The sequence below is a fragment of the Sminthopsis crassicaudata genome, chromosome 4 (genome assembly GCF_048593235.1).
Source record: "Sminthopsis crassicaudata isolate SCR6 chromosome 4, ASM4859323v1, whole genome shotgun sequence".
Taxonomy (NCBI): domain Eukaryota; kingdom Metazoa; phylum Chordata; class Mammalia; order Dasyuromorphia; family Dasyuridae; genus Sminthopsis; species Sminthopsis crassicaudata.
The window spans coordinates 271,316,132-271,329,995 of NC_133620.1; the positions used below are offsets into that span (position 1 = coordinate 271,316,132).

General features: G+C 35.3%; 1 protein-coding gene across 1 annotated transcript in view; it reads left to right on the forward strand.

The window, feature by feature from the left end:
• The window catches only part of PLA2G7 (phospholipase A2 group VII), a 73,281-nt gene that overhangs the window by 18,500 nt on the left and 40,917 nt on the right, over nt 1–13,864 (forward strand). The window contains exon 2 of the mRNA XM_074310734.1: nt 11,407–11,546. Coding sequence (XP_074166835.1) covers nt 11,438–11,546 — 109 coding nt within the window. The 5' untranslated portion in view covers nt 11,407–11,437. The remainder of the gene's footprint in view (nt 1–11,406; nt 11,547–13,864) is intronic.

A 13,864-nucleotide genomic window follows, 5' to 3' on the forward strand; every position in this document is an offset into this window, starting at 1 on the left:
TAGAGGGCCCAATATGGAGTCAGGCAGAAATGAATTCAGATCCTTTCTCTTAATGATTGTATGACTCTGGACAAATCACTTAAGCTCTTTTGGCCTATTTCCTTATCTGTAAAAAAAAAAAAAAAAAAAAAAAAAAAAAAAGTAAAAATAATAATAATCATAGCACTTATGTCACAGGGTTTTTGTGAGGATTAAATGAAATAATATGCATAAAGCACCATATACGTATGTATGCATGCATGAATGTGTGTGAGGGAGGTGGAGGAATGTATTTAAATGCTTAGAAACCGGGATATTGTGGTTGAGTTAAGTGAGTCTTTTTTTTTTTTTAATTAACAAACCTTTTTATTTCATGCCTGTTTGCTGAAAAACTATTTCCAAAATACATAAATTTAGTCTTTGGTTCTAGCATACAAACATATATGAATACATGTGTATGTGTATGTATATCACACTAATTAGTCTACTATTAGTATATTAATACTAACTAGGATATATATGTATATGATTTTTGTGTGTAATAATATTGAAATAGGTATATATAAACATATGTTTATGTATGTGTATATATTTATTATTTTGGTGTGATATACTAATTGGGTATATATAAATATATGTATGTATATGTGTATGTAAATATATATGTGTATATGTATATTTATCCAGTATATATACTAGATATGTATGAGTATACATACAAATTGTGTGTATATATTATTAGCAATTATTAAAACTACTGATATTAAAATTCCTTTTATGTATATTGCCCCTCTAATTATTCCCATCATCTACAGCAATGTTAGAATAGTGATAATAGAGACAGCACCTTAGTCCATACCACCCTACATAGAAAAACAGCAGTGTTGCTCTGGGTGAGCCAGCACTGCCTTGTCATCCTTGGGGGCCGGGACCTTGTTCACACTAGAGAAGCCACATAGGAGCTGTGTGACCACAAGAAAGTTGCTTAACATCCCAAACAACTCTCTAGTTATGTAAGAGTTGTTGATAGTCACTATAGAGGAAATTTCAACACCAGGGATTCTTTAAGCCAACAAATTTTAGGAGGGTGACTAGACACAGCATAGTTGTAATATCTTATGGGATGAACTGAAGGAGCTATGCAAAAAATATAATTTTTTGTCTTTTACTTGTTTTACTCAAAAATTACCTCTTGGTCTTGTTACTTGTTTTTATTGGTCTTTTCTCTTTAATTGGCCTCTATCTTTCTCTTCTCTGTGCCCAGAGGAACTTGTCCCTCCTAAGCTACAACAACAGGGGTAAAACTTCCTAACAATATATTACATAGACCTCTGTAAGTTGCTGATGGGGCAGAGGTCACCTAGAACAGTGACTATATACCAAAATAGATTAGTTTTAGGCAATTATTTCACTGTGAAAAACTCTTATCCAAATAATTCCATCAAGTTAATTTCCATTCCTCTACATTCTTGCACAGTATTTTTATTTCCACTTTACTCTATTGCTTTTCCCCTTAAGTACTCTCCAGTTCATCCTGTCTATATCTTGTTTATACATAGCGATTTGCTTGTTGTCTCTCTCATTAATCTGTGAGCTCCTGGTGGACCTGGTGGATTGGGACTGCTTCTTAATCATTTTTTACCCCTGGGGATCTGTGCAATGCATGTTGTCATTTTTCAGTCATATCTGACTCTTCTTGACTTCATTTGAGATTTTCTTGGCAAATGATATTAGGGTAGTTTGTCATAGTTTCTCTAGCTCTTTAGCTAGAAAGAAACTCGTTAACAAATAAGGAAACTGAGGTAAACAGAGTTAAGTAATTCACTCAGGTCACACAGCTAAGTAAGTACCTGAAACTGGATTTGAACTCAGGAAGATGAGTCTTCTGGACCCCAAGCCTAGGGCTCTATCTTAGCACAGTACTTGGTACTTAATAAATGCTTTCTGACTTGTCTTCCCATGCAATTGAAGTGTATTTTTCTTTTCTTTTTTTTTTCTTTTGCTAAGGCAATTGGGGTTAAGTGACTTGCCCAGGATCACACAATTAGGAAGTGCTAAGTGTCTGAGGTCACATTTGAACTCAGGTCCTCCTGACTTCAGGGCTGGTGCTCTATCCACTGCGCCACCTAGTTGTCCCTTTCTTTTCTTTCTTTTTTGTAAAGAGCTGAAATTCTTGAGTCAATGCACTGAGGTGGGACAATCAAGCACTTGAGGCTAATTACCGATGGAACAATACTCTATAAGAATATGCTTGGAAAATGGTCCTTCCCAATATCTTGTGCTGGCCCAATCGTTTGGTGCATACAGAGAATTGTGGGAAGGACTAGGGGAGGGAGTGAGACTAGCAAGAGTCACTTCTGGGCGGGAGATGAAGAGGTGAGGTGAGATCCTTCTTGTCCACTCTCATCACTTCTACTGCTGAGAACAAGAATAAAGACTTTTGCTTATCCTGACTCCTGCTGATTCTAAGGTATCCAGGGTGCTAACAATCATCACATTTGGTGCCCAACATGGGACCAAGGACCCTCACTGAAGAAGTCCTTGGGGACCAGGAAATAGGATGAGTATTTTAATAGACAAACAGGGAACTTACTTTGTTAAGGGCTAAATTAACAACCTTTTCTAGCTGAAATGGGGCAGATATTAGGAAAAGATTCTCCCCCACCTCCACCCCCACTCCCACGCTGAGGGGGTGCTATAGAAAGCATGCTTAAATTGATCAAGGGATAAGGTTTAATTATAACTTGGTTGCAGATCACTAGACTCTTGGGTACATTAGAACATATGTCCCCTTGGTTCTTAAAGGAAGAAGAAATAGGGCCAGATAATTAGAAGCTGATAGGACAACTATGCGAATACTACAATGATAAAGGTCCTCGTTCAATTTTCAAGGAAACATTCTATATATATATATATATATATATATATATATATATATATATATATATATATATATATATATATATATATACGTATATGTATATATATTATAATACAATTGGCTTTAAAGAATCCTACAAGTTATAGAAAAAAGACAAATTTTAAGAACAGACAGATGAGGAAGTGTGAGGAAAAAGAGGAAGACAATGAACAGATTAATAGCAATATCATTAGAGGGCATGAGGAGTTAAGTGAGGATGAAGGGTGTGGTGAAGTGCATGGTGATTCTCCTTTTATAGCCAGGCTATGGTGCAGACTTCCCAAGATCCCAACATGGGAGGACAGGGTTTTGGCAAGGGGTTTCCAGAGAGACTCATCAATGCTTGCAATGTGGTAAAGTAGGGCATCTGCAAGCTCAATGTTGGCATAGAAACAGAGTGAGAAAAGAGGGTGGGAGAACAAGACCAAATACTCCATATCCAAAATGCAACAGAGGCTTCCATTGGGCATCAGAATGTAGACTGATTCAGGGAAATGGGATAAGGGACCCAGCCTCAGGGCCCCAGGCAAAAAACGCCTGGGGCATGATGGCAGCCAATGCTATACCAAGAGAGTGCCTAGAAGTTCAGTACCCAGACATGACCAATCAGCCAGGAAGCAACCTGATGGGAAAAAGGGATTACAGTTGGAGAGAATAGTTGTATGCAGCTGGGACAACTGAGATACCCCCTGGAGGGGTGAAATCTGTTCTTCTCCAGCCTATGGATCCTTTGCCTCCAGGCACAGTAGGCTTGACCATTTTGCCTCCTGAATGTACTTACAAAACAGTGGGAAAAAAAAGAAAAAGAAATGTTATGACTGCTTTAGCACCCTGGAAACCTTAGAATCAGCTGGAGTCAGGATAAGCAAAAGTCCTCGGTCTTTATTCTTGGTCTTAGCAGTAGAAGTGAAGGGGATGGATGAGGGATCTCCAGGACCTCTTTGTCTCCTGCCCAGAAGTGACTCTTGCTAGTCTTACTCCACCCCCCTAGTCCCTCCTACAATTCTCTGTATACACCAAACAATTGGGCCAGCACTGGATAGTGGAAAGGGTCATTGTCCAAGCATATTCTTATAGTCTAATTGGTAATTAGCCTTAAGTGCTCGATTATCTGATCTCAATGCATTAACTCAAGAGTTTCAATCCTTTACATCTCTCACTTTCTTTTGTTTTAGAACACAGGTGGTCACCATCCTTGACTTCTCAGGGAGGTGAGAACCCCCAAAAGGAGGTGATCATGCCGTCCCTGACTTCTCAGGAAAGGAGATGAAAAGCACCAAAGGGAAATGGGGATTGCTGGTGGGTTTCTGGGCTGAAGGGTTTTATTAGAAACAGTTATGCACAAATCCATCAGCATGGGAGGTATTACACAAGCACATAGCAATAAAGCACAGGCTATTAGTGATGATTCTCCCCACAGCCAGTGCAGGCTCAATGTGGTGTAACAAACATGAATTGTACATGCAAGTACACATCCATACAACTTGGGGGGAATGTGTGGGATTGGTGGGAAACTGGGGAATGTGTAGATAATATCCCAGTCACTACACAGGTAAACAATGTGTGACTTATCAACCAGGAGAAGTAGTAGCATCAGGTATGTTGATCCAGACGCCTAATAAGCAATCTGGTGATAGTCGCCCAGATTCTAAATTGCAAGCAACAAAACCCGGGAATATACTGTACAGCAGCTGTGACAGCTGACCGACCTATGCTCACTATCTATATAAATGGCATACCATTAGAAGGATTGGCAGACACTGGTGCAGATCATACAGTCATTGGAGGGGCCAACTGGTCCAGTCACTGGCCAAAGATTAAGGCATCTACATATCTGGAGTAGGAGGATCAATAGCAGCTGAAGTTAGTGCTACCCCTTTGAGATGGACTTTTGAAGTCGAAACAGGAGTTTTTACTCATTTTATAGTTGAAAAAATCCCCATCAATCTGTGGGGAAGAGACATTTTACAACAATTTGGATTAAAAATGAGTACTTTGGTTTTTTAGGCAGGGCTGCTTTTGAAGGCCTGCCACCACTTTCACCTGTTCCTATCCAATGGAAAACTGATACACCAGTGTGGATAGAACAGTGGCCCTTAGATAGTGATAAAATTCAGGCCTTATTAGATATAGTACAGGAACAACTTGACCAAGGATACTTACAACTTTCTCTAAGTCCATGGAATTCCCCAGTATTTGTTGTAAGAAAGAAATCTGGAAAATGGAAGATGTTGAGTGATTTAAGAAAAGTAAATGAACAGATGGAAATTATGGGAACTCTTCAACCTGGACTTCCATCTCCTACTCAATTGCCTAGAAAATGGCCTCTTTGGGTTATAGATATTATTCTATCCTTCTAGAGAAGGAGAATATGAAAAGATTTACCTTTTCAGTGCCAAGACTTAATTTAGCTGAGCCTTATAAAAGCTATGAATGGATAGTTTTGCCACAGAGAATGAAAAATAGCCCTACTATGTGTTAAATGTATGTTGCTGCTGCTCTTACTCCAGTAAGTGAATTCACTTTCTCTTCTAAGTTTATCAAAGTAAATATAATTGAGGATTTAAAGATTGAAGATTATTACTTAGAACTTCAATTCTCACTATTTAATATTGCAGGTAGAGAATTAGGAAATTGAGCTAAATTGCTAATATGGTCAGGATGTTTGCTTTTATATTTTATATATTTTATACTAAATTCCTGGCGTGAGTGTGCTTGTGTGTGTGTGTGTGTGTGTGTGTGTGTGTGTGTGATCTCTTTCTCCTAAAAGTGAGCATCACAGAATCTATGCTTTTTAATTATGTTAAAAAAGATTCACTCTAATCTCTCCGTGTTTAAATAAATTAATTCATGCTATTTACTGAAAGGTCAAATGCTGAAAATGAAGCTAAAATACTTTGGTCACAAAATGGGATTCAGTGGAAAAGTCCCTAATGTTTGGAAAGATTAAAGGAAAAAGGAAAAGGGGGTGGCAGAAGATGAAATAGATAATATAATGGAACAATGAATATTAATTTGCAATGATTCAAGAGATAATAGAGGATAGAAGGGCCTAGCATGCTCTGGTCCATGGAGGTCGTAAAGAGTTGGACACAATTGAACTAATAAAAAGTGAAGAATCTTAAAGTGAAGTGTGAGGACAAAGAAATCTGGTTAAGTCAAGAGATATAATCAAAATTTCATTGTAAGCTAGGTGATACAGTGGACTGAGGTAAGGAAGACCTCAGTTCAGTTTAGGACACTTAGTAGCTGCATAAACCTGAAAAAAATCACTCAACCACTGTCTGTCTCAGTTTTCTCATTTGCAAAACAGGGATAATAGATAGGATTGTTGTGAATATCAAATGAGGTAATATTTCTAAAGCACTTTGCAAACCTTAAAGCATCATATAAATGATAATTGCTATTGTTATCATCATCATTATTGTTATGGATTAGCTGGAGAGGGTCTAGTCTTTGGAGCACTGAGATTCTTGAATTAAAACATGGAAAGTTAAAGTCTACTATTAAAAACAATACAACAGTGGGGCAACTAGGTGGCTAAAGGACTAAACCTGGTCTCAAACACTTACTATCTGTGTAAGTCACTTACTCCTGATTTCCTGGATTGGAAAAAATATCACAAGTTTAATGCCTCTCCAAATCCTCCCATCACCATTTTGAAAGGTGAGAGCATTTTAGAGGTAGAAGGAATATTAAGAAATGATCAATGTCCATATTTCACATAGATGAAGAAGCTGAACAAATTAAGACCCTTCTTGGATACCTCATTGGCATCTAAAGGTGTTACTTGTTATGCTAACCACATTCAAGTTCTGGCAACGGGTAAACCCAAATCCCAGAAAAGGGATCAATGAGTTGAGCCAAGATGTTGGAGTGAAGGCATGGACTCTTCTTGAGCTCTCCCCCAAACTCCTCCAAACACCTTTGACTCAAAACAAATTCTAGAGCTATAGAACTCACAGAAAGATTGAATGGAATGGCATAAATATTCTCTAAATTCCAGTATTGAATATTATGATATTATCTTTGAGATCATTTCAAATAACTAGCTTTGACACAGCCCGAGAGGATTCTGAATGTAAAGAAAAATGGTTTATGGGAGATTATAGCAATCATTCTTCTTTTTTCTGATTTCAATGTATGACACTCCTTTTGATCCTTTAGTGTTCCTAAATAATTGATTTTTAAAAATTGATTAGAGTAAATTGATTTTAAAAATTGATTTAAGTTGATAAATAAGGTTGGTCATGCCCTTTGGTGCCAAGAGGAAAAGTCATTGAAAATTAAATAATCAGTCCTTTATTTGTAATAGCAAACTTTGGAAATAACCTATATGGCCAATAAACAATGTTTTCTTTAATTGATGCTATTAATTGTGTTTTTTAATCTGTCAAATTTCATGGATGTAATATAGTGTTTGCACCTTATTCTATAAGTTAATTTTTATTCTGTATTCTTTTTATTATAAAAATATTCCTTGTTCTTGATGTTTGGTTGTCTTCATGATTTTAAATTTTGTAATGATTTCTAATAGCATTTTCAGGTCAAAAAGCCTTTATTAAAAGTCTCCTTTGTGCCAGGTACTGTGCTAAGTGCTTAGGCATTGAGGATATCCTCAAGGAAAGCAAGAGAACATAATTATGCCTTGCCTTTAATAGTTATACAGTCAACTCAAAGGTATTAGAATCTAATACATAATGATTTTTTTAAAGTTCATTTAATAAATCAAAATGCAACATTAGATGCCTGAAAAAAAATCCTTCTACTTCTACTCCTCAAAAGATATTTCCCATATCTACACTAAAACTGTAACAGATTCAATAACAAATGTAGCCATGATGGACAGAATCAGCTATACCCAGAAAAGGAACACTGGGAAATGAATGTAAACTGTTAGCATTTTTTGTTTTTCTCCCCAGGTTGTTTTTACCTTCCGAATACAATTCTTCCTTTGCAACAACAACCACAACAACAAAATTTGGTTCTGCACATATATATTGTACCTAGGATATACTATAACATATTTAATATGTATGGGAATGCCTGCCATCTAGAGGAGGGGGTGGAGGGAAGTAGGGAAAAATTCGGAACAGAAGGGAGTACAAGGGCTAATGTTATAAAAAATGTTATAATTATAAAATTAATAAAAAAAGAAAAATAATAATAATAATAAATGTAGCCATGAAGATAAATTTTCTATCAATTGCAGTGTAAAATGGGAAGGCACAAGTCATCTGTGTCTTGGAAAATGTCAGCCACAGTGCCCATATAAAAGGATCTAGTTAGCGTGATACCATAAACAGAGTGTTGGACTTAGCATAAGAAACACCTGGGTTCTGATAACACCTCAGATACTTATTAGCAATAGGACCCTGGGCAAGTGGATGTAAAATAAAGAGCTTGAATAATATCTTCTAATATATTATCTAACTCTAAATCTATGATCCTATAATCCTTACTGATATTAAGTTCTCCGAGTGCTCCAAATTTGTATATGTCCTTGTACTAATGATTCTATCAAGTGCCTCCTCAAGGATGTAAATGCACAATGGCACAATGGTGCCTCTTTAAATATCTAAATTCTAAAATAAGCTGAATAGACCACTGCCTATGTGGAGCAACATGAATGTTGCTGAAATTCACAGAATCAGTATATTATATAATATATACATATATATGTATATATATATAATATTATATATATATATATATATATATATATATATATATTATATAATTACCAAAGTATGATGCAGCTAAATAGGTATTCTATCAAATTATTTTAAAATATATTTATAAGGCAGTCAATCTGAGTCATATTTGCAAATTTTCATAGTGCTTTCAGTATCCTTAAATTGCTTAATGTTATAGAAGTCTACCTTTTAATTTTAATTTGACATTAAAACACTCTTCAGGGTTGCCATTAAGACTGTGACTCATGGAACAATCATTTTCTTAAAAGATTCAAAATTACAAGTAACCCAAGGAAGATGTATGGTAGCCAGCTTTTGCATAGGAAGTATTATGAAATAAGAAGAATGTATGCAAAGTATTTTACAAAGTCCCATATAAAATCAATAAAGATTTTTACTAATACTAATGTTTTAGTATTAGAAAAGATGTCATTGAAAAAGAAGATATGATCTGGTCAAGTACTAAGATTGGAAACATATAGATAGCCCATGCCTTCAAAGTAAAATCAAGAAAAAGACCTCTGGTACAATATTGGATAAATCTTCTAAATGGCTTTATAGGAAATGTAGACAAAAAATCTATACAAGAAAACTTTCAGGGGCTAATATATGTATTGCTAATAAAAAAGATAATGATGCCAGTTTTTAATATAAAATTCAATTTTAATTTCTAAACACTCAAATTTAAGAATAATATTTTAAATAAATGATACTATACTGAATAGTCATATCTGTATGATATCAATTATCAAGAAGAAACTAACTCCCAGAAAAATCAAGTGGCTTATCTAAAATTACACATACTGTTAAGGGGAAGGGAACAAGCACTTATTAAGTGCCTACTATATACTAGGCAATGTGCTAAGCATTTTAGAAATGCTATGTCTTTTGATTTCCATGACAACCCTGTGAGGTAGGTGCTATTATTATCCCCATATTACAATTGACGAAATGGAGTCAAGAGAAATAAAGTGATTTGTCCAGACTTACACAGGTAATAAGTATGTGGGGCCAGATTTCAACTTAATCTTCCTAACTCTAGGAACAGATCAAGAGGTAGCGAACAATTTTGGTTTTAAAAGTAAGGAGAATAAAATATACCTGCATTCCCAAAGTTGAATAGATTGATATGTGGTAGATTGGTTGGGTTTGCAAAAATGTTCTTTGTTCAAAAGGGGATAAGATTATATGGGGAAATGATTCCACTATTGAAAAAAAAAACAAGCTACATCAATGAAGCTTTTTTTTTAAAAGATAAGATTGTAAAAATCATTATAAAATTCATAAGAGAAAATGTCCTTCCTGCAGCAACAAGATAGTTTATTTTGAGACAGAATATTATTCTTTGAAATGTTATTAGTGATCGAACCAACAGAACAATAAAGAATATAGCATTAGATCTCCATTTTTAGTAGTTTTTGTTAGTTGGAAGTCAGAAATGTGGTCATTTAAATTCTTGTGATATTGATTCTAAGCATCATCATCATCACTCTTCCTATCTCCCAGTGCCATTTTGATGATCCAAGAGTATGCTTAGAGCCAGCTTGATAGCAAATGCTTCAAGTCAGGGTTTGATTTATTGTTTGGTAGATTGTCTAGAGCAGGGGTAGGGAACCTTTTTTCTGCAAGAGCCATTTAGATACTTATAACATCATTCATGGGCCATACAGAATTATCAATTTATAGAATTCACTGTCATGTTTTTGTGCCTAGCTTTCAACTCATCATCTCCTGCAATTGCCTTAAATGGCCACTGGCTAGATGTTCCTCCCTTTTGGTCTAGAGAAACAGTTAAATGAATAGAATGCTGGCTCTGCAAATCAGGAGGACTTGACTTCAATTCTGACCTCGGACCCTAACTAACTGTGTGACCATGAGCAAATCACTTAACTGTGTTTGCCTCAGGTGGTCATTTGTAAAATCATCCAAAGAAGGAAATGGCAAACTTTTCAAGTATTATTGCCAGGAAAACTCCAAATGGAATCTTGAAGAGCTGGAAGAGACTATGTGATAATACAATAAGATTGTCTAGACTAAATATAGTGATGGAGAAAGTGTTAGTAATGCTGATTAAAATTATTTTAATAGCTTTTCCCAAATACATGCAAAGATAGTTTTCAACACTCACCTTTACAAAACATTATGTTCCAAGTTTTTCTCCTTTCCTCTTCCCTTCCCACTTCCCCTACACAGCAAGTGATTCAGTGTGGGTTAAAAATGTACAATTCTTCCAAACATATTCATCATGCTGATCAATATGGCCATATCTGTCATGTTGAGCAAGAAACAGCTGATTAAAATTAAAAGTGCATCTCTTATGTACATTTTTTCCCCACAGAATGGTAGTTGTTAAGCATTTACCAGCATACCACTAAATAGATCTCAGGGAGCAAGAGACAGCTTTTATGACAGAAATGGTTCCAGACTTTAAAAAAAAAGCAATGGACATTATTACATTATTACAATATGGTTCATGGTGCCCCAATGTGAATATTCCACAAATTATAGACAGATACAAAATCCTAGATAAAACTTAGTTGTCTAAAAAGACAAGAAGTATTCCTGATCCCACGTTGTGCATTAGATATTAAGTTTCCACCTTATTTCCACCTTATTTTATTGTTTTATATTTTTTTACTAAGCTTACTAAAAAAAAAGTCCAAATAATTAATTTTTGGTATAATTTAACACCTAAAGTCTTTATCCTTTACCCTTAATGAATAAAACTAAGTCATTAGTAGCTCTTTTTATCTACTTAATGTTCTTTTGCACATATGTATTTTTAAATTTTCATTATTATTTTTGACAAAGGTTAAGCTGCAACACTTGCTGAGGCTCCAAGATGACATCATACAAACTGCCTGTGATTTTCTGCCTCTGCGGATGTTTGATGCAGGTCTATCCCTTTGACTGGCCAGATCTAGATCCAATTAAGCATATACAATCAACAGGTAAGAAGCTGCTGACAAGGACTCAAATATGAGTCTCAATTTAGAAGACATCACTTAACTATGTTCATAATCTTGGGCAGTTCACTGGAGCTCTGAAGGCCTCAGCTTCCTCTGATTCTTTAAAAGGAAGGGGTTGTCCAAAGACCCCAGCTTTTGAGATAAGAATTCACAATTTGACAAAAACTGCTGGGAAAATTGGAAACTAGTATAGCAAAAAAAAAATCCACGCATAACACCATACACCAAGATAAGGTCAAAATGGGTTCATGATCTAAACATAAAGAATGATATTATAAACAAATTAAAAGAATAGTTTAGGATAGTTTATCTCTCAGATCTGTGGAGGAGGAAAGAATTTGTGACCAAAGAAGTTTTTGTACAAACAAAATTAATTCAGACAAGATTAAAAGGGAAGAAATAAACTGGGAAGCGAGCAGAACCAGGAGATCATTATATAAGACAACAAGACTATACGATTATCAATTCTGATGGACATGGCTCTCTTCAACAATGAGATGATTCAAACCAGTACCAATCGTTCAGTGATGGAGAGAGGCATCTACATGCAGAGAGAGGACTGTGGGAACTGAGTGTGATCACAACATAGCCTTCTCACTCTTTCTGTTGTTGTTTGCTTGATTTTGTTTTCTTTCTCAGTTTTTTTTTTCTTGATCTAATTTCAGATGAGAAAACTGAGGGCTAGAAGAGTTAATGATATAAGAAGCAGGATATAAAGTCCAGGTCCTTTGACTCTGGAACCAGGGGCCTTTCTACTGCCAAATATTTTGCTGAGCTACTTTAAGAATATATCTTTCTCAATATTCTTTACGTGGCATGTCATTAAAAATAGAATTTTTAGGGGCAGCTGGGTGGTGCAGTGGATAGAGCACCAGCCCTGAAGTCAGGAAGACCTGAGTTCAAATCTTATCTCAGATACTTAACACTTCCTAGCTGTGTGACCCTGAGCAAGTCAGCAAGTCACTTATCCCCAACTGCCTCAGCAATATATATACACATACACACACACACACACACACACACACACACACACACACACACACATATATATATATATATATATATATATATATGATTTTTATAAAATAGATTTATACTGGGTCAGTTTTGGATCATAAATTCTTTTGGTAGTCTGGTAAAACCTATGGATCCCTACTCAGAATGTGTTTAAATGTATAAAATAAACTCAGGATGTCAATAAAAATAATAAAATACAAAGTATTAAAATTTCATTAAGACTTCTGGGATATCTTGTATATATTGTTCTAAGTTTAAAATTGCTTAAAACTGCACCAAGATTTTTGGGGCACCTAGTATTATAAACTTAACATTAAAATAAAGTTATAATTTCTCAATCCAAGTTCATGGAAATCTGAAATATCTTATTGGTTGAATCCGTTAACCTCAGGTTAAGAATCATTAGACTAGAGATGGTTTCTTAATGCTCTTTCATCTCTGAATCCCCTAATTCAATAAATTCCTGGAATGAATGTTCCCCCCCTCCAAAGATGCTGGAACATCAATCCTAAAAGAAATCATAGAGAAATACAACCAAGCTACCATCCACTGAGGTAGCTTCAGTTTTGTACTGTATCAAGGAGTAACTCAATCTCTAAAGAGGCAGTCTAGTGGTAGGACAGGACAAAGGATAAAACTATATAAAGAATCAATTGGCATTTTTACATGTCTTAAAAGGCTTCTCCTCTCCATCTTTCTCCTACTGTATTCTCTGGCCTTCTATTGCATTGTACCCAAAACTTTTTTGTGTGTTATGAGGAGAACCAATTAGTGATCTTATTGTCTTTTCCAGCTATAAGGTAATCTTCATGTGAGAAAGGGTTGTTTCATTCATTGCATTTATACTGTTAGCATCTAGCATGGTATATGGTACATTTTAGATACTTAATGATTACTTATTAATTTGTCTTGTTCCAATAAGGATTTTAAAAGATTGTTCTCATTTGGGAGATCAGAGGAATTGGGGTTTAGAATAGTGACATTTTTCTACTTAGTAAATGAATGGATGAATCACAAGGAAACAGATTTAGAGCTGTCAGTAAAGCCAACATTTTAATTTCATAGGTAAGGGAACTGATGGAAATGATGACATTTGATTATGGATCCTCTGATGCCAAATCCAGTATATTTACATATGAAATAGTTTTGCTATTCAAGGGGAACTTTGACACCAAAGATATGAATCAATTTAGCTTCTTTTTACTTTGCTATATTAAGTATCTAAGGCCAAATTTGAACTCAGTTCCTTCTGACTTCAGGGCCAGTGCTTTATTCACTGCACC